This window comes from Ovis canadensis, chromosome 12, assembly GCF_042477335.2.
Source record: "Ovis canadensis isolate MfBH-ARS-UI-01 breed Bighorn chromosome 12, ARS-UI_OviCan_v2, whole genome shotgun sequence".
NCBI classification, from domain to species: domain Eukaryota; kingdom Metazoa; phylum Chordata; class Mammalia; order Artiodactyla; family Bovidae; genus Ovis; species Ovis canadensis.
In genome coordinates this window covers 66,676,835-66,699,460 of record NC_091256.1, presented here as the reverse complement: position 1 = coordinate 66,699,460, position 22,626 = coordinate 66,676,835, and the positions used below count along the sequence as shown (strand labels likewise).

At 36.5% G+C, this 22,626-nt stretch overlaps 1 protein-coding gene across 6 annotated transcripts in view; it reads right to left on the bottom strand.

Moving 5' to 3' along the window:
- The window catches only part of RABGAP1L (RAB GTPase activating protein 1 like), a 726,983-nt gene that overhangs the window by 257,249 nt on the left and 447,108 nt on the right, over positions 1-22,626 (bottom strand). For all 6 annotated transcript variants that reach the window (XR_011247784.1, XM_069546100.1, XM_069546103.1 and 3 more), the window contains exons 16-17: positions 18,239-18,364; positions 14,585-14,728 (exon numbers count right to left, since the gene is read on the bottom strand). Coding sequence is in view for 5 of the 6 variants with exons in the window: in XM_069546100.1 (XP_069402201.1) it covers positions 14,585-14,728; positions 18,239-18,364 (270 nt within the window). In the remaining variant the exon portion in view is untranslated. The remainder of the gene's footprint in view (positions 1-14,584; positions 14,729-18,238; positions 18,365-22,626) is intronic.

The window sequence follows — 22,626 nt, the reverse complement described above, 5'->3', positions numbered from 1 at the left end:
CTTCCCCCAATGGCTACCCCCATCACAGAATACTGCACAAGAGATGGACATCTAGCCTAAGGTGACATATATATCTGACTCATGAATCTGCAGGCTGATCTGAAACATGAGCAGGACCAATTACATCATCCCTGAAGACTGTTATCTTAAAAATATAAAGATAGTGCCAAGAGCTTAATCTTAGAGCTGAAAGGTGATGGAAGAATTTTATGAGATATTTTAGGCCCTGTACAAGCAAAGGTACAAATATACAGGTCAGGAAAAAAGGGAGAACATCTAATTCATAAAGAGCAAGACATCAATACAGATGAGTGGCTGGCATCTGTGTGCCACCTGTCCTTCCTGAGGTCTACTTGCTCATATTTTTCTGGGTTCCCTCTATATTTATAATAATTCCCTCATGGCACAGTGGTAAAGCTAATGCAGGAGATGTGTTTTCAATCCCTGGGTCAGGAAGATCCCCTGGAGAAGGAAATGGCAACCCATTCCAGTGCTCTTGCCTGGGAAATCCCATAGACAGAGGATCCTGGTAGGCTATAGTACACGGGGTCCCAAAAGAGTCGGACTCAACTAAGTGACTAAATAACAACATTCCATTGTGTTTAAGCTACTATGTCTAAGTTTCTGTTTCTTAAAATATCTTAACTAAAAGAGAAAGGATTCCTAAATATACTAACTTATTTTTTTCTCTTAAAAACTCAAAAGAAATCCTATATTTCAGCCCATAGGATTTTATAAAAATATCTACACGGGGACAGTAAAAATAATTTCCCCCATTAATTCTTTACTCCTACTCTTTTTCAACAGATATTTCAGGTGTGTCTACACTTGACTAGCTATACAGTGAAACACAAGAGAGACATGGCTCCTCCTTTCAGAAATGTGTAATACAGTGACAGAAATAGGTATTGGAAAAGTAATACACAATAAATAAATAAACAACCACCAACTTACAGGGTGCCACCAGAGAAGGTAAAAGGATGCATTACTTAAAAATGAGTGATCACAGAAGGCTTCTTAGAGGAAGAAACATTTAAACTTAGATCTGAAGGAGTGCGCACATAGAATGAAGAGTACGTTCTAGGCAGAAGGTAAAGACTGCATGAATGTCTTCAACCTGAAAAGATCTTACATGTTTCAAAAACTAAAAGGTGGTCAGTGTTGAAGTATAGTGAATAAGGGCAAGACTGACCCAGGGATGCCACTGGGGAGAAAGGAATGGAAGATTTCAGACCAAGTGAAATAATATAAGTTTTATTTAGAGGGAAACCACTGAAGGGTTTTGCTTCAGTGACATGACCTGATATTAGTTTTATGAAAACTTCTCAATGCTGTGGAGAATCACAGGAGAAAAGAAAGTCAAGTGTTAAGATGAGTTAGGAGGTTCCTGAATAGGATATGAAACCAAGTAAAGTCAAGAAGCAACAGTTAGAACCAGCCACAGAACAATGGACTGGTTCCAAACTGGGAAAGGAGTACATCAAGGCTGTATATTGTCACTGGGCTTTATTAACTTACATGCAGAGTACATCATGTGAAATACTGGGCTGGATGAAGAACAAGCCAGAATCAAGACTGCTGGGAGAAATATCAATAACCTCAAACATGCAGATAACACCACCTTTATGGCAGAAAGTGAAGAGGAACTAAAGAGCCTCTTGATGAAGATAATAGAGGAGAGTGAAAAAGCTGACTTAAAACTGAACATTCAAAAAATGAAGATCACACTATCTGGTCCCATCATTTCATGGCAAATTAATGGGGAAACAATGGAAACAGTGAGAGACTTTATTTTCTTGGGCTCCACAATCATTGTAGATGGTGACTGCAGCCATGAAATTAAAAGATGCTTGCTCCTTAGAAGAAAAGTTGTGACCAACCTAGAGAGCACATTCAAAAGCAGAGACATCATTTTGCCAACAAAGGTCCATATAGTCAAAACTGTGGTTTTTCCAGTAGTCATTATGGATTTGAGAGATAAAGAAGGCTGAGCATCAAAGAAATGATGCTTTTGAACTGTGTTGTTGGAGAAGACTCTTGAGAGTCCCCTGAACTGCAAGGAGAACAAACCAGTCAATCCTAAAGGAAATCAGTCCTGAATAATCACTGGAAGGATTGATGGTGAAGCTGAAACTCCAATACTTTGGCTACCTGATGAGAAGAATTGACTTATCAGAAAAGACCCTGATGGTAGAAAGATTGAAGGTGGGATGAGAAGAGACGAGGATGAGATGGCTGGATGGCATCACTGACTCGATGGCCATGAGTTTGAGCAAGCTCTGGGAGTTGGTGGTGGACAGGGAAGCCTGGTGTGCTGCAGTTCATGGGGTCCCAAGAGTTAGACACGACTGACTGACTGAACAACAATTGAGTAGAAAGACATATTTTCCTTTGAAAACATATCTTGAAAATGGACTTGAGAAACCAGTGAGTACAATGTTTTCCAAATAACTGTAAATTGCTCAGATATATATATATATACACACACACACACACACATATATATATACACACACATACACACACAGAGCATACATAAACATACATGAGAATGATAAACACTGAATGGTTCCTCTGAAATAGGGAAAAGGGAGTGTGTGTGATCAGGAAGAGGTAATAATATACAAAGCTAATATTGTTGGTACTGTTTTATTCTTAACCAGAGAGTTACACAGGAGTTCACTGTATGTCTTAATGATTTTTGATAAGTTTTATTATTACTTTTTAAATTTTTTTTTGTTTATTTGGCTGTGCTGGGTCTGAGTTGCAGCACTCAGGATCTTTAATTATGACATTGTGGGATCTTTGGTTGTAGCAAGTGGGATCTAGCTCCCCGACCAAGCATTGAACCCAGGCCCCCTGCATTGGCAGCGTGGAGTCTTAGCCACTGGACTACCAGGAAGTCTTTATTATTATTTTTTTAATTTTTATTTTATACTGGAATATAGTTAATTTACAATGTTGTATTAGTTTTAGGTGTACAGCAAAGTGATTCAGTCACACATGAACCTATTCTTTTTCAGATTCTTTTCCCATACACGTTAATATAGAGAAGCAACTAGACTTCCCTGTGCTATAATGTAGGTCCTGGTTGATTATCTGTTTTATACATACTAGTGGGTACATGTTAATTCCAAAGTCCTAATTTATCCCTCTCCCAACCACCTTTCCCCTTTGGTAACCATAAGTTTGTTTTTTTTATGGCTGTAAGTATGTTTTGAATATTTAATCATAAAAATAATGAAAGTGAAAAGTGAAAGTGAAGTCCCTCAGTCGTGTCTGACTCTTTGTGACCCCATGGACTGTAGCCTACCAGCCTCCTCAGTACCAACAGTACCAACAGTAAAACAGTACTGTGGTACCAACAGTACCTCAGTAAAACAGTACCAACAATATTAGCTCTGTATATTATTACCTCTTCCTCAGTCCCATGGAGTTTTCCAGGCAAGAGTACTGGAGTGGGTTGCCATTTCCTTCTCCAGGGATCTTCCCAACCCAGGGATCGAACCCGGATTTCCCACATTATAGGCAGACACTTTACCATCTGAGCTACCAGGGAAGGCCCATAAAAATAATAGACTATGTTTATTTTATTCAATCAATCCATGTAGGTACATTTAACTTCTACAAGTGTTTCTGGAACCAAAAATAGTATGAAGTAACTTTAGTTATTCCAATTCATGATGAACTGAAAGATTTTTATTGGAAAAAAAAATGTCACCCTACAACTTAAAGTCAGTGATATTTGTTCTGATTATGAGAACTAAACACACAAATAAATACTGTGGGTTACAGAACAGGTTCAAGGTATATGAAGTCTTTTGTGAGTCTGATTTTACTGAAGCAAAATACCTCTTCTATTTTTAGGAGTAAATATATTCTTATATATTTTTTTTAATTTTTATTTTTACTTTATTTTACTTTACAATTCTGTATTGGTTTTGGCATACATTGACATGAATCCACCACGGGTGTACATGAGCTCCCAAACATGAACCCCCCTCCCACCCCACATCATCCCTCCGGATCATCCCCATATTCTTGTATTTTAAAGTACTAGGTTTAACATGTATGTTCCCCCATTGATCATCTTTCATAATTATCCCACACTCTGTAGTTCTTATTTAAAGACTGACCTTACATATTCCCAGAGGCACAAAAACCTGCTTCTAGAACAAGCACTTTGAGAACAAAGCGCGTAACAGTAACTTTCCCTTTCACTCCACAGCATCATCTGTCTCTAAGATGCTCCCTGGAGCATAGAGGCCGCACAATCAGCCATCCTTTTCCTCTCTCCACTATACTAAATGAAAACATGTAATCAATAAACTTACACCAGATGCTCCATCAGCACATCCTGTTATCTCTACTTTTGAAATCTGTCCAGAATTCAACCGCTTTTGACCACCCTCACTGCCGCTAATCCAGACAACCAAGACTACCACAACTGCCTCCAACTGGTCTCCCAGTCCCCTCTTTGAACTCTCCCCACATCTTTTTTCAACAGTGCAACTGGTGATCAGGATAAGACAGAACCTCCCCAGTGGTTTCTCAGTCCAATAAAACCTAAATTCTCTACAAGAATCAAAAGACCCTGTTTAAGGTCTGCCACCTTTCTCTTCTTTCTCTTTCTCCATAGTATTTAACACCTCTGATATACTATAATTCTACTTAGTCATCTGTTTATTGCTTGCCTCTTCCACAAAGATTACAAAATTAATAAGGGTAAGAGTTTTATCTGGTTTTTCTTTACTGTTTTATCTGTGAACTTGAATGATGCCAAGTATTTAGTAGGTATTAAATAAATGTTTTTTAAATGATTGAATAAATGAATATTCCTCTCAAAGTCACAGGAAGTAGAGATAGTTGTTTCGCCATTTTTTAACTGGAGGTTTCTGCCTCTTTCTGTAATGTCAAAATTAACAAAAACACAAGAAAAAGCTATAAGACAACTGATATGACAACCACAAAGACCCTATAAAGTGGGAAAGATATTAGCACCCAGAAACAAGATACTACAGAGAGTTCTTTTTCTAGTCCTGAGATTTTCTATTGATAAGTAAAACATAAAAGTAGCCTATAGAGCACTTATTGGTTAGTCCAAGTATTTGTTTCCTTCATTTCATGACCAATTACTACTAACATTTTCAGAAAATTTTGTTTTTGTTCTTAATTTTCCTTATATTAGCTCTTTGTACTGTGCTTTAAATTCAACATGTAACTTGTTGAAGATATTAGTGCTTCTGTAGTAATCATACCACAATACACAAATGTATCAAATTAACATGGTGTGGTACATAGTGATACAATCTTCAATTTAGTTCAGTTCAGTCCCTCAGTCCTGTCAGACTCTTTGTGCCCACAGACTACAGCATGCCAGGCCTCCCTGTCCATCACCAACTCCCGGAATTTACTCAAACTCATGTCCATCGAGTCAGTGATACCAGCCAACCATCTCATCCTCGGTCGTACCCTTCTCCTCCCGCCTTCAATCTTTCCCAGTATCAGGGTCCTTTCCAATGAGTCAGTCAGTTCTTTGAATCAGGTGGCCAAAGTATTGGAGTTTCAGCTTTAGCATCATTCCTTCCAATGAATATTCAGGACTCATTTCCTTTAGGATGGACTGGCTTGACCTCCTTGCAGTTCAAGGGACTCTCAAGAATCTTCTCTAACACCACAGTTCAAAAGCATCAATTCCTCAGTGCTCAGCTTTCTTTATGGTCCAACTCTCACATCCATACATGACTATTGGGAAAAAAACCACAGCTTTGACTATATGGACCTTTGTGGGCAAACTACTGTCTCTGTTTTTGAATATGCTGTCTAGGTTGGTCATAACTTTTTTTCCAAGGAGTAAGCATCTTTTAATTTCATGGCTGCAGTCACCATTTGGAGTGATTTTGGAATCCCCCCAAAAAAAGTCTGTCACTGTTTCCACTGTTTCCCCATCTATTTGCCATGAAGTGATAGGACCAGATGCCATGATCTTAGTTTCCTGAATGTTGAGTTTTCAGCCAACTTTTTCATCCTCCTCTTTCACTTTCATCAAGAGGCTCTTTAGTTCTTCACTTTCTGCCATAAGGGTGGTGTCATCTGCATATCTGAGGTTATTGATATTTCTTCCGGCAATCTTGATTCCAGCTTGTGCTTCATCTAGCCCAGCATTTCACATGATGTACTCTGCATATAATTAAATTAGCAGGGTGACAATATGCAGCTTTGACATACTCCTTTCCCGATTTGGAACCAGTCTGTTGTTCCATGTCCAGTTCTAACTGTTGCTTCCTGACCTGCATACAGATTTCTCAGGATGCAGATCAGATGGTCTGGTATTCCCATATCTTTCAGAATTTTCCACAGTTTGTGGTGATCCACACAGTTGAAGGCTTTGATGTAGTCAATAAACCAGAAGTAGATGTTTTTCTGGAACTCTCTTGCTTTTTTGATCATCAAGCAGATGTTGGCAACTTGATCTTTAGTTCCTCTGCCTTTTCTAAAACCAGCTTGAACATCTGGAATTTCATACTTCATGTATTGTTGAAACCTGGCTTGAGGAATTTTGAGCATTACTTTGCTAGCATGTGAGATGAGTGCAATTGTGCGGTAATTTGAGCATTTTTTGGCAGTGACTTTCTTTGGGATTGGAATGAAAACTGACCTTTTCCCGTCCTGTGGCCACTGTTGAGTTTTCCAAATTTGCTGGCATAGTAAGTGAAGCATTTTCACAGAATCATCTTTCAGGATTTAAAATAGCTCAACTGGAATTCTGTCACCTCCACTAGCTTTGTTCATAGTGATGCTTCCTAAGGCCCATTTCACTTGGCATCTCAGGATATCTGGCTCTAGGTAAGTGATCACAACATAGTGGTTATCTGAGTCATGAAGATCTTTTTTGTATAGTTCTTCTATGTACTGTTGCCAACTCTTCTTAATATCTTCTGCTTCTGTTAGGTCCATACCATTTCTGTCCTTTATTGTACTCATCTTTGCATGAAATGTTTCCTTGGTATCTCTAATTTTCTTGAAGAGATCAGTCATCTTTCCCATTCTATTGTTTTCCTCTATTTCTTTTCACTGATCACTGAGGAAGGCTTTCTTATCTCTCCTTGCTATTTTTTGGAACTCTGCATTCAAATGGGTGTATCTTTTCTTTTCTCCCTTGCCTTTAGCTTCTCTTCTTTTCTCAGCTGTTTGTAAGACCTCATCAGACAGCCATTTTGCCTTTTTGAAGATCTTTTTCTTAGGGATGGTCTTGATCACTGCCTCCTGCTCATGACCCTCTGTCCACAGTTCTTCAGGCACTCTGTCAGATCCAATCCCTTGAATCTATTTGTCACTTCCACTGTATAACTGTAAGAGATTTGATTTAGGTCAAGCTTCAGTTCAGTTCAGTTCAATCGCTCAGTCGTGTCCAACTCTTTGCGACCCCATGAATCACAGCATGCCAGGCCTCCCTGTTCATCACCACCTCCCGGAGTTCACTCAGACTCACGTCCATTGAGTCCGTGATGCCATCCAGCCATCTCATCCTTGGTCGTCCCCTTCTCCTGCCCCCAATCCCTCCCAGCATCAAAGTCTTTTCCAGTGAGTCAACTCTTCACATAAGGTGGCCAAAGTACTGAAGTTTCAGCTTTAGCATCATTCCTTCCAAAGAAATCCCAGGGTTGATCTCCTTCAGAAGGGACTGGTTGGATCTCCTTGCAGTCCAAGGGACTCTCAAGAGTCTTCTCCAACATCACAGTTCAAAAGCATCAATTCTTTGGCGCTCAGCCTTCTTCACAGTCCAACTCTCGCATCCATACATGACCACAGGAAAAACTACAGCCTTGACTAGACGGACCTTGGTTGGCAAAGTAATGTCTCTGCTTTTGAATATGTTATCTAGGTTGGTCATAACTTTTCTTCCAAGGACTAAGCGTCTTTTAATTTCATGGCTGCAATCACCATCTGCAGTGATTTTGGAGCCCCCAAAAATAAAGTCTGACAGTGTTTCCACTGCTTCCCCATTTATTTCCCACGAAGTGATGGGACCAGATGCTATGATCTTCATTTTCTGAATGTTGTGCTTTAAGCCAACTTTTTCACTCTCCTCTTTCACTTTCATCAACAGGCTTTTAGTTCCTCTTCACTTTCTGCCATAAGAGTGGTGTCATCTGCATATCTGAGGTTATTGATATTTCTCCCGGCAATCTTGATTCCAGCTTGTGCTTCTTCCAGTCCAGCATTTCTCATGATGTACTCTGCATATAAGTTAAATAAGCAGGGTGACAAAATACAACCTTGATGTACTTCTTTTCCTATTTGGAACCAGTCTGTTGTTCCATGTCCAGTTCTAACTGTTGCTTCCTGACCTGCATACAGATTTCTCAAGAGGCAGGTTAGGTGGTCTGGTATTCCTATCTCTTTCAGAATTTTCCACAGTTTATTGTGATCCACACAGTCAAAGGCTTTGGCATAGTCAATAAACCAGAAATAGATGTTTTTATGGAACTCTTGCTTTTTCGATGATCCAGCGGATGTTGGCAATTTGATCTCTGGTTCCTCTGCCTTTTCTAAAACCAGCTTGAACATCAGGGAGTTCACGGTTCACGTATTGCTGAAGCCTGGCTTGGAGAATTTTGAGCATTACTTTACTAGCATGTGAGTTGAGTGCAACTGTGCAGTAGTTTGAGCATTCTTTGGCATTGCCTTTCTTTGAGATTGGAATGAAAACTGACCTTTTCCAGTCCTGTGGTCACTGCTGAGTTTTCCAAATTTGCTGGCATATTGAGTGCAGCACTTTCACAGCATCATCTTTCAGGATTTTAAATAGCTCAATTGGAATTCCATCACCTCCACTAGCTTTGTTCATAGTGATGCTTTCTAAGGCCCACTTGACTTAGCATTCCAAGATGTCTGGCTCTAGATGAGTGATCAGAACATCATGATTCTCTGGTTCGTGAAGATCTTTTTTGTACAGTTCTTCTGTGTATTCTTGCCACCTCTTCTTAATATCTTCTGCTTTTGCTTCTGTTAGGTCCATACCATTTCTGTCGTTTATCGAGCCTATCTTTGCATGAAATGTTCCCTTGGCATCTCTAATTTTTTGAAGCGATCTCTAGTCTTTCCCATTCTGTTCTTTTCCTCTATTTCTTTGTATTGATCACTGAAGAAGGCTTTCTTATCTCTTCTTGCTATTCTTTGGAACTCTGCATTCAGACGCTTGTATCTTTCCTTTTCTCCTTTGCTTTTCACCTCTCTTTTCTTCACAGCTATTTGTAAGTCCTCCCCAGACAGCCATTTTGCTTATTTGCATTTCTTTTCCATGAGGATGGTTTTGATCCCTGTCTCCTGTACAATGTCACGAACCTCATTCCATAGTTCATCAGGCACTCTATCTATCAGCTCTAGGCCCTTAAATCTATTTGTCACTTCCACTGTATAATCATAAGGGATTTGATTTAGGTCATACCTGAATGGTCTAGCAGTTTTCCCTACTTTCTTCAATTTCAGTCTGAATTTGGTAATAAGGAGTTCATGATCTGAGCCACAGTCAGCTCCTGGTCTTATTTTTGTTGACTGTATAGAGCTTCTCTATCTTTGGCTGCATAGAATATAATCAATCTGATTTCGGTGTTGACCATCTGGTGATGTCCATGTGTACTGTCTTCTCTTGTGTTGTTGGAAGAGGGTGTTTGCTATGACCAGTGCATTTCAATCTTACACAATGTTTTATATATATATATACACACACACACACACATATATGTATCAATTAAAAGCTCAATGTATCACTATTTGAGGGAGGAAAGTGGAGGCAAAGAGTAAGGATATATAATGAATCTATTCTTCAGATAACAGCTTTAGGAAAGTGCTTTGAAAAGGGGATTACACTTTGTGGTATTTAATCATATATCCCATACTGTCATTTTTTTTTTCTCCTCATCACCCTAAGAAGAAAGGAGAGGCAGGAAAAAGATTCCAATTTGAAGGGTCAATGATTTCCTTAAATTTCATGAAATACCAAGTTACTATATAAATCTGAATGTATTTGATACTCTAAAAACTGAACTATCTGGGAAGAGTCAACTTTAAACACCAGCTGTCAGTTATCTTGTCAAGACTAAAAGAAACACTGTTTTCCTTATATCTTTTGAAAGACCATGGAAGAAAAAACACTTTTGGAAAACTAACTGAATCACTATAGCTTTTCTTTTCAAAAAGAAACAGAAGAAACTTTCCATTAGGGACAATGGCTAAAATTTTGGTTTTAGCAAAGAAGCGCCTCCACGGAGGCGAAAACAAAGATGTTTAGGAAGGTAAGAAAGAAACAACAGCTAGTTAAAGCCCTCTTAAGAATCCCTGAAGTCAGCTAGTTATAAAATAAACAGAGAAGCATCTAAAAGGATAATACAGGTGGATGGAGCAGAATGGCGGGCAATATTACTAAGTGAATACTTACTACGTAGCAGATAGAGTGCCAGGCACTTCATATTCATAATTGCGTTTAATCCTTAAAATAAACCCAGGAGCTAGATATTGTTAGCTTCATTTCACAGAGAAAGAAACTAATACATATATCGGTAAAGTGATATAGGAAAGATTAACTTAAAAACCAACTATCTCAGCTCCAATATCAAGCTGTCTCTCTGGGTGCTTCTCCTGTAATTGAATACATTGCTGAATTTTCCCCACCAGGGTAACTTCCCTCATATAAGCACAAAAGTGATTCAGGTCTTAGACCCAGCGCTTAGTTCTTATTTGTATGCAGCTTTAGAGATTAAGTGAATGATTTCAACCATCAAATGAGTTTCATTTTGATTCATGTTCATGAACACTAATCTGATCTAGGACCTGCCCACTAAAAAAAAAATAAATAAAACAAAAGAAAATGAAACAAAAATCTGTCCCTGTTCACAAGGAAGATTTTTGCTGAATAAAAACAACTCAAAAAGCAATACTTTAAAAAACTGTTTGGTAGTGTCTACAAAAACCCTAGCTTACATATGTCTTGACCCAGAAATTTCACTTCTAGCTGTGTACCCACTGAAGTGTATACACATGTTTATTAAAAGACAAGTTCAAGAATGTTCACAGCAACACTACTCATAATATCCCTAATCTGAAAATGACCCAAATGCCCATCAACAATAGAATGGAAGAATAAATAAACTGTAGTATAGTCACACAATGGAACAAATAAACAATGCCTAGGGGCACTATATGGATGAATCTCACAAACAATATGATGAATGAAAAAGCGAGATGTAAAAGAGTTCATATTATAAGAGTCCACTTAAACAAACTTCAAACAATTAACACTAATCTATGGTATTTAAAGTCAAGACCACAGTACTCATCAGGGGAGCAATGACTGAGAGGAGGGAAGGGGGGCTTATGAAATACACAGTGTTCTCCTTTAATTTGGGAATGTGTTATATTAGTATGTTTGCTTTGTTAAAAATCACCATGTTTTATTCTTGGTGGGTTAAAAACAGTATTTACACTATATTAATTCTTATCCCTCCATATAAACAGAGGTATATAATAAACATAGATTTTGTTCTTAATTTTTTTTTCAACTATTGGCTAAATGTCAATCTACAGAGTTCTTCCATTTATCTCAATATAAGAAAATGTATTTTCAACTCTAGTTTCAAATCATATAGCCATCCATCTTCACCAAAAAAAAGAAATTGACCCAATTTACCACATATTGAGCTTTAAGTAAATATTTTAAATAAAACCATCATTAACTAGGAGTTTTTCCTAATTCCAGATTCATTGACAAAGTCTACTAAAATTCTTCCCTTTTCTGCTACTTAACTTCATGTTCTTAATCTTAAGATGAATGAAGAAATCTTTAAAAGCATTTAACTTAGGAAACCATGAAATGACAATATGCTTTCTAAGAGTAAAATTTTAAGCTCAATGTCTTTCTCATTTCACAATAGGATCTGTGGGCAGAGTATTTTCACTCTGTATCTTTTTAGTCAGAATAAAGAACTTCAAAAGCTTAACACTTTTCCATCTGAGAATTTCCAAGCCTTCCACTTGTAATTCAATATTAATTCATAACCATCAATATTTAAATTGTTTTTTTTTACAGAGAGAATATAATAGAAATACCTATGGATGTTTCTAATTAAGACTATGTTGCCGTTTCTTCTTTTAGAATATTTGATCCCATATGAAAGAATGGCTTTGATATAAATATTTTATTAACCACAAGAAGGAAAGGGGCAAAGAGAAAACACAGACAAGCAGGAAATAAAAGTTTATCTAAAAATTTCCTTTGTAAATTAATCCTCTGACAAAGATGAGTTAGTGGAAAGAACAAATGTCCTGAAGCATACTATAATATCATTCCCAATAAACTCTATTTTGAAAGTCTATTTTACTGTATTAAGGGATGTTATCATTTATTTCCCTGGTTTCCGTAATGCTGTGTTTACAAGCAATTTCATATTTTAGAAAGCTAGCCAACCTCCTTGAACAGCTGCAGAGTACATATTTAAGGGAAGAGAAAGTAACACCTCTGATCCTCTTATTAATTTTAATGAGCATCAAGATTAATTAATCATCAATGCTGTGATTATGATTCTGAATCACAGTGGACAACTGATGAGAAGGCTTATAAATTTTCTTTTCTTTTCCCTACCATAAATATTGCTAACTTTCTTAGTAACTGATATTAGAAATTCAGGTCTCTTCAAGATGAAACTTCCTGAGGAATTAGAAATCTGGGTTCCAGAAGTCCTGTGGACAGAGCTCCAATGCTAAGAATCACCATTCAGGAAGAGACAATTTCACAAAGTCACTATTTCAGTGTTACTACTCTACCAAAACTGACTCAAGAAATCCAATTTAACTGGTATGATTAAGCATATTAATTTCATTCTCTTTTCTATAATGAACACCATCAAACCAATCTGTTATATATTTAGATATCATCAGCAACAAAAATGAAACAATGATAGTATTTGCAAGCTCATTATATATAAAGATAAAACTGTTAAAATGTCATACCTCCACTTTTCTATTTTTATAAATACCATGAAATACTAAACTCAGCTCAATGTGCAATGAGTAAGATATAGGCATATTTACTTAACAAAACTAACTTTTAGTATCAATCTGTTTTAAGATTACAGAACTCAATGAATTTGCTTTTACTTTCACAGAGCATTAAACTGAATTAAAAGAGCCAGAATTGTTTATTTACCACACCAATGTGGACATTGTTTCATTTTTGTTGCTGATATTATCAAGAAAAGCAGAATTTTTAGCACAAATGTTCAATTTGTTTTGTGTATATTGTGATCACATCATTTTGACTCTGAATAAGGTTTTAGCTCCTAATTTTGCATTCTTCCTTTAGACTTAATTTAAATAGGCATTTTAGAAACTAATTTGTAAGTAAAATAAATAGGAGAATTAAATGTTTCATCAAGCAGGTTCTTTGGCTGTTATAATATTCTGAATTTGCGAATTTATTCTGTGACTCAGTGAGTCACTCAACTCTTCTATATCAAAATAAAATGCATTTATAAAATGTGCTGCAACCTTTATATATTGTGCAACTGCCACCTAGAACCTTTGAAGAGCAAAACCCAGCTATGTTTGCATATAACATGGTTACTGCTATAGCAGGTTTGAAAATGACAATTATGCTTTATATAGATTATGTTTTATCTTTTAAATCTTATTTTTATATTAAATTTCCAGTTTCTGGGGTGATTAAAATGGTTAGAATTTTTTAAGGAAGTTATAAAATTTATCTAAAAAATGTAATACTGTAATACAAAACTGTCTAGATTATATTAGGCTTATACTTTTGATTACTCCAGCTTTTTACATTAAGACAGTTATATTTTTAAACATATTTATACTCTCAATAAAAAAGTTCTTATCCAGCAACTTTTCATCACTGCAAAGACTATTAAACATTTTGATGGGCAGTAGATGATACATGTCTGTGTAATATTACTTACATCTTTAAAGTAAAGAGTAAAGTAAATAAATACAGCCACCTATGGAACTAAAAACAAACAAAAAGAAACAATATAGATACCTAAGGAGTTCTGCAAACAAATTTCTGAAATACTCTGTCTAAAAAATATGATATAGAAGCTTTAGTTTATCACTTATCAGTTAGCTGGTAAGAGTCTCAAATAACATACAGGAAGAGATCCCTTATGACATGAGAATTTAATTATCATAAAATTTTCATTTATATTCACTCTTGGAGTATAATTACATTACCATTAAAAATACTCCATCCTGATTTCATTTATTTAACTTAAAAGATCCTTTATATTAGTAATGCATAATTACACAGATACAGGCTTATTGTGAATGTAATGACACAAATTTAATTACCTTATTTTACTTTGTCAAAATTATATATGCCTGATATTTTCACTTCTCACAAATAATAAAATTATAGTAGTCTTGACTGAAAATTCAAATAGAACCTTTTGGTCAGTATTTCTGGCTTAATGTTCTTTTTTAAGAAAAAAAGGAAATGAAGAAAACTGTAACCATTTTAAGTAGAGACTATTTTCTATTTTGGCTAAAATATGAGAGATGTGATTCACTCTACCTCAGAAAGCAGTAAGTCAATGATGTGGAAGACCATGCAGAGTGGGAACTTGGCAGTAAAGAGAGTGAGAAACCACTGGGATGCGTACATATGAGCTTCTAGGTTCAGATCAGAAAAATGGTTGTGCAGGTCCGGTAACTGCTCCTGAAAGTCAAAGTGGAAAATTGAGGGGGAGGAACACTTGAGGATGCTCTATTTTCTGCCACAGCTGTGATTTATGACGAGCTGGCTATGATGACTCTCAATTTACTACAGTATTCACTGAATTTTATGTAACTACACAGAAGTGATGACAGGAGATGAGAACTGGGGATGTGACAAAGGACAAGACAGACTTATTCTGAACAAATAACAAAGATCAGCTCTTGCTCACTTGACTCTTCCTGTTTCTTGGGAAATGCCTGCAATGAGAGAACACCTGCAGTCTAGTGAATACTGTGACTCCACGGTCAAGTCACAGCATTCCCATTTAGGGTTCACACCTAACTAGCCAGGAAAACAATGTACCTTTTCTTTGAAGACCGTTTAATATCAATGTCATTTAGGTTGTATGGTATTACTTCAGTACATTGTGGTAGTGAAGCCCAAAAGATAGTCATACTTTTAACAATCTAGTTTCAACATATTAAGAATGATTAAGGATAGAAAACATACAAGTATATCATGTATGAAATGGGATGTCTCCTAAAAAGAAAAGCTTTATGCTAGGTCTTTCCCCTTAAAGTATACAAATAAATACTTTTAAAAATCATGAAAGGCAAAGTAAAAAGTATTAGCATAGCTATTTCAATAACTGAAAGACAAAGGCAAAGATATATAAAAGCTCACTTTAGTTTTCTTTTCATATACAAGATGCTTTTTGAAAAACACCCCTATGTGCCCATCAGGTACTTTTAATGGGGTATTGAAGGGGTCATTAAACAAAAAGTGCTAATAGGAAATTGCCAGGAGCCAGCATAGGGAATCCCGCCCGTGGCAAAGGTCATGAGGAAGGGGGCCTGACAAAACACAAAGGCGGGATCAAGCCTCAGGAGTCCCCCTAGACTTTCTCGAGCATCTACCCCCAAAACCAGAGTCTGCCTGCTTTACTGTATTATGCCTTTCACCAACTCCTCTGACATTAACAGGGGGCTGTCCCCCCCTCCCACCTTTTTCTGGAAAAAGTTAATTTAGACCTTTTAGATAATAAGTCTCTTGGGCGTAATAAGAGTGTTTCAATCCAAAAACTCCTCTGATGGCTTTCTAGCCTGCCTGACAGGTTTGTCCAGACTCTTACAGCTGTGCATGTGATCGTTTGCGGCCTCCCAACCACGAGAGGCACAGGAAGCTTAAAACATCCTAGGAATGTAGGGGCTTCTGAGGAGTCAAAATCACTAGAATAGGACTGATTAAGGGTTTCATTGTTGAGCCAATACTTGCTGCCAAGTTTTCGTATCTTTTATTTGTTGATATAGTTGGTATGTAGAAAAAACAGGTAGTAGCCCTGGTATTAGCAACGTTAGATCTTTGAGTTAAGTACTTTCTTTGTTATAACCCACTGCACCTTTGTTCTATAGGGATGTAACTTTAGTGCTTTAAGGGTGATGCAGATTAAAGAAAAACACTTCAGGGGAAATGAGATTAACATTCATTAAGGAAGAGAGCCATAAAGTGTTAACAGGCCTCTTGGCCAGAAGATAATGTAAATCACCTGAGACCTTTTGTATACAAGCACCTTTTGAAAATAAAGTTATGGGGTTTTTGCACAAGCTTAGCCTCCCCCGTATCGACTCTCTCTCTCTTTCTCCCTCTCCTTCCCTCTCCTTTTCAGGCTGATCCCTTGGAACACAGAGGCTCTCTGCGTTCACTTTTCTGCCCGGACTTCTAAGACCCACATGAGAGGGAGCCCAAGGCAGGGCACCCTCTGCTATTCAAGCGGCACCACAGGCCTACGTGAACAGAGCAAGTCTCTTGTCTTGAGACTTTATTAGCTTTCCGTGTAAACCAAGGAATATCAGCCTCTTTTCTCCCCTGTTTTTTCACTACATTATTCTTCTCTAATCTCTCTTTAAATTTCTAATTAATCTCTTTTTAATCGCCAACTCCGTCCCCGCTTCGAATTCCCTGGATCCACGGGGGCGGGACCCTGGCAGAAAATGTGTTTGGTTTCTTCATAATGCTATGAGCTTGCTATTCATTTATCAAGTACTTTTATTTGACTCTCAAAACTCTAAAGAATAATTGATCTTTGATAAAAAAATACGAACTTTTGTAAATGAAAGGTAAAACAGTGAAGAATACCAAACATTTACTTGGAAGAATTAAATTTCTATAAAACAGCTTATTGCTCTTACTGTCCATATAGAACCAGATTCTTCCACACAGTCTTTTTCCCCCTCAGTGCCCATGTGTCATTGGTGCTTACAATTCTTTTTGACATCCTCCTCCCCCTTTATTTCTTCTTCACAGTTAAGGTCTTATACCTTTCTGCATTCCCTTCTCTCAATAAAGCTGTCCTTAACCTCAGGGCAAACTCTGCCTTCCACCTTCCTGTTCAGTCTGACACTGGCTTCTCTTCCGCTTTAGACAACTATGGATCTGACAGCTCATGTCCATTAACTCCTACCAGTAGCCTCTACTGCCATATCGCACTAATCTTCCTCCCCAGCCACTTTACTTCCCCCAGCTATGGAATCAATTCATTCATGTATTTTCTCTAGGGTTCCCAATACTTCATACAGAGAAAGCGATATAAACATGCTTAATGGAGTTATTACAAATTTAAGATTTATTGTACAACCTCGGCTTCCCTGGTGGCTCAGACAGTAAAGCCTCTGCCTACAATACAAGAGAGCCAGGTTCAATCCCTGGGTCTGGAAGATCCCTGGAGAAGGAAATGGCAACCCATTCTGGTACTCTTGCCTTGAAAATCCCATGGAGGAGCCTGGTAGGCTACAGTCCACAGGGTTGCAAAGAGTCGGACACAACTGAGTGATTTCTCTTTCTTTTCATACAACCTCAGGTAAAATTTGAAAGCTACTCAGTAATCCTTTAACAGCACCAGACAATTTTGCTCTTGCTCACCATCTATTTTATGATATATATATATATATATATATGTATAAAAGAATACCTATTTCTCATACATATAATCATATAAATTATGAAATAGTAACAACATTGTTTGAGATCTGGAAATTACAGAGGAAAACATTTAAAATATGTGCTTATATTACAATATTTTATGTGGTTTTTAATTTCATCAATATCTGTCTCTTTAAAGTGTTCCTCACTTATGAACTCCAATATAGTACTGGTGCTAGGAAAAACTAAGAAAAATATTAAGTATTTCAGTTTTTATTATGAAAATGTCATTTCTTTACAAATAATACTGGGAACCCTCTTCATTAACTAAACTCACCATATTCACACTTAGAAGTTTCTTAATGTTGAATATTTAAATGGAAGACTATTTTTATAAAAATAGTTTATAAACCATCAAACAGTTAAATATTTTATGATATTAAGACCACTGTAGACATTGGTGAAAATCAAATCTATTTACATTTGCTGTAACTTTCCACTAGATTTTCATAAATCATTATTGTTTAATTTTAGAATTCTTCTGTAACTTAACAAATCCCTTAGTGATAAAAGTTCCTAATATTTATTTACCTGCATGAGTCTCTCCAACTGATAGAATTTGCAGTGAAGATCTTCAAAGTTGTTTTTGTAGAGGTCTCGTAAACCATAGTCATACATGATTTTCACCAAAACACAGAATGCTTGTTCTTCTGGCATCTACAGGAAAACATACATATATAGAACAAGACTGAATGGCATGTGACCAGAATGTCAGAAACATTCCTGCATAAATTAGACCCCTGGATCAGTGGTTTAAGGTCACTTGGGAATGAAATTCTTCAGAGCCAGCATTCTGCAGAGACATAGGGAAAATATATGCTCCAAGTTTTGAGCTCCCTCATTTGAGATGAATTTCCCTCTTTCGTTAATTTTAATCATCCTTTCATTTACTCATTAAACCATCTTAAAAATAAGTAATACAGTCAGATGATGTCCAAAAAATGAAAACAGTGTAAAAGTATATGAAGGTTAAAAAAAAGTCCCACTCCTCTCTATCCTTATAACAACTAACCCCTGTATCTGCCCCCTACCTCTTTTGCATAATCCCAAAATTACTCAATAATTTCTTGTGTATCCGGTCAGTTTATTTATGCAAATAAAAGAATTATACTTATTTTCCCTTTCCTACATAAAAGATAGCATTCTAAATACACTGCTGTGTATATTTACTTTCTGCATTCAATAATGTTCCCAAAAGAGGGATTGCTGGGACAAAGGATAGAATGTTTTTAATTTTGATAGGTAGTATGATATTGTCCTCCCAGAATTTTCTTGATGTTCCTTATTTGTCTCTCTATAAAAAACATTTTTCAGCTGTTTCAGAAGCTTATGAGCTTCTTTCATTAAGATTTAAATGACAAAATTTGATATACCTTTCCAGAGATATTTTTATCTTAACAGAGAATAAAGTCTAAAATCAAAAGAACAGATCTCTAAATTATAGTATAAAGCTGAAAGAATTTAGAGAGGGACATATTCAATATTCTAGAATCTGTACCAAGCAAACAGAATAAGTTGTCCTTACTCAAGGTCGTAGGATGTACCTATTATGTAAACATTTAGTTTAAATGTCATTTCTTTCAAAGTCTGACCTTGGCTGTTTATGGTATCTGACACTTCTGTTAGACTAACTTCCTACCTGTATAACTGAATCAAGTAGGGTTCTATTCACCCACTTAGAAATGGAACTGTTTATCAGAGTTCCTACACAAATTGGCCACTTCTGTTTTCTATTATAAACCATGAAATATGTGAGTTAGTTAAAATCTGCTAAAGTTAAATAATTACAGTTAGCTCTTGTCATTTTCCTTCTCTAAATATTTGTGTATTTCTTTTTTTATCTATGAGTTGGGGGGCTTGGCTTTGACCCCAGCTGTTCAAATCAGCAGACATCTTTCAGTTTATTTGCAGTTATCTGGAAGGTAAGCACACTATATTTTCTACCCATTTACCAATTCTGTCACTGAAGCTTCAGTTGAGACTAACGTGCACATATACAGTCCACAGTACTTCTCTTATTACCACATTCTAAGCCTCTTCGTCTTCTCTCAGATCTCTACTAAAATGGCTATACAAAAAAGCTGCAAGTAAGATAACTGTAACCAGCCCTGGAGAAATTAATTCACTTAATCTCTCCCTCTTTCTGAGTGATGGTTAGTTGAATATTTTACCATCTGCTATCTCATCTTATTTCCTTGAATGTGGTACAACCATTAAAGCAAATGTTTAAATGCCCTTCAGCATCCATATATGCAATCTCTGAACATATGAGATCATGCGCTGTTCTAGGCCCTGGATACAGAGGCTAAAGTAGAGTGTTGTCCCAAAGGACAAGGAAATAGGCAAGTCAACTTGAGTTTGATATAGACACAGAAGTTCTGGAGGAGGGGAGGCTGGATGTGTGGAAAGAGGAGTTAGATGCCACTATAGTTACAGTGCAAACAGAAGGATGGCTGAGTATGAGCTAGATCAGAATAAACTATTCACAAAAATGACAAGAGATGTAAATTTCTATTGTGTTTTTTAGGTATGGAGCTTAAGGTCATTCATATTCATTCATTCCATACTCATTCTCTCTTCCTCTATCCCTGAAAGCATCTCTGTCTTTTATCTCTTGGCCCCCTTTCCCCTCTCTCTCCTCTACCTTCCCCATTTAACTGTCCCTCTCACACATACATATCAACTTTGAACTTGATCCCTAAAAAGAAATCCCTAATAACCTTTATTAAAAAGAAAATACATCTATATTTGTTGGCAGGTGGGTAGCCTTGGAGTTAGTATCCTTCAGGTCTAGCTTCAGCAATACAGTCAAGGTTTTGATTTTCAGTTAGTTCATGGGTCACATGAAAGTCATAGACTAAACCTATAAAATACCAGTCCAGCTGGGGTAGAATCAATACTGACTATCTGTGAAGACTAAGGTCAGATATAATAAGCTCTCATGGGATCTCAGATACTGCCTTATCATGAAACTGACTAAAAATGAATCCCTGTGAAAACAGAAAAGGCTCACTAACAAAACGAGTAAGAAAGTAATGGGAAATACGTATAATCCTTTGGAAAGTGGAAATTCAACCTTCTCTTTATAGTTTAAAGATGAAATGGGATCTGTTTAGTATGTTCAATTAAAGCTTCCCTTGGTATTTCTCTCTCTTCAATTAATATATTCATTATTAAGGCAGAAAACAGGGTAAGCACTCAAAATTTAGTAAAAATCTCAAAGATGTAAAAACTGAGAATACCTAATAATGTATAAAATATAGCTAAACAACAAATACTTATAGACATTTACACCACAGAGAAAAAAGGAAGTTCACACATAGAGTTATAATGGTATTTTGCTTTTGAAGGATAAGACAATACATGTTTATGAAATATATGTCAGTAAAATCTCAACAACAGGGAGTGAAGGCTGAGACTAGATTTGATGATATTGTAAAACGTAAGATACATGATAAAAATATTTTTTGGAAATAATAAACAATAATCACTTGTGGCCACTAGTGGCTTCATAATGGCAGGAAAAACAACAATAAATTAAAGTTTTGTCAATGTAAATATAATATTAAAAATTCTAATAAGAAGTTGGGAGATAGGAACCTAGCATTAGCAATGGCTGGATTTTACCAAAACTCATCAAATACAGAAAATATAAATAAACTGGAGTTGAGAAGCATGTATAACACACATCATTGCATGTCATTTCCATCAGACAAAACAGACACAAACAGACTCAAGAGTCTAAGTAACAGTAGAATATGGCAAAATAATTATTAATTAATTTTCAGTATTTACAACTTTTCTGTTTTTAATGTTATATAATGTAAGTTTATATCATTTAATTTTTCCCAGTTTACTGAGATGTAATTGATAGCATGTACGTTTAAGATGCACAAAATTATGGGTTTTTGTGACTTACATATTTCTACATATATATAAATGTATATATAATTATATCCATTCACCCCACATGGATATTATTTTTGTTTTTTACTATGAGAATTTTTGAGATTTTTTGTGGTGAGCAATTTTCAAATATATAATATTGTTAACTATATTTACCATGCTGTACATTACATCCCGTGAACTTATTAATCTAGTAACTGGAAGTTTATACCCTTTCACCATACTCATCCATTTATTCCATCCCCCACACCTGGCAACTACCTACCTACTCTGTTTTTGTAACTTCTCTTTTTTTAAGAAAAAGTTTCTGCATGTAAGTGACAGCAAACATGTCGTTCTCTGACTGACTTATTTCACTTAGCATAAAGCCCTCAAGATTCATTCATATTGTCACAACAAAAGGATTTCCTTTACTCTATGTGTATACCATAGTCTCTCTTATCTACCCATCACTTAGTAGACATTTCAGTTCAGTTCAGTCGTTCAGTTGTGTCTGACTCTGCAACCCCATGAATTGCAGCACGCCAGGCCTCCTGGTCCATCACCAACTCCGGGAGTTCACTCAGACTCACATCCATTGAGTCGGTGATGCCATCCAGCCATCTCATCCTTTGTCTCTATGTCTTCATTATTGTAACTAATGCTGCAATAAATGTGTGAAGGTATCTTTATGAGTTTGTTTCTGTTTCCTTTGGATAAATACTCAGAAGTATAATCACTGGATCACATGTTAGTTCTATTTTTTACTTTGTGAGGAACCTCCCTTCTGTTTTCCACAGGGCCTGAAGCAGTTCCCATTCTCACCCATAGGGCAGAAGGAAAAACCTTCTGTCCATATTCTCACCAACACTTATTAATTCTTGTGTTTCTGATGATAGCTAGCATTCTGGTTTGATTTGCACTTCATTAATGATTAACGTAAAGAGTCTGCCTGCAATGCGGGAGACCTGGGTTTAACCCCTGGGTTGGGAAGATCCCCTGGAGAAGCAAATGGCAATCCATTCTGGCATTCT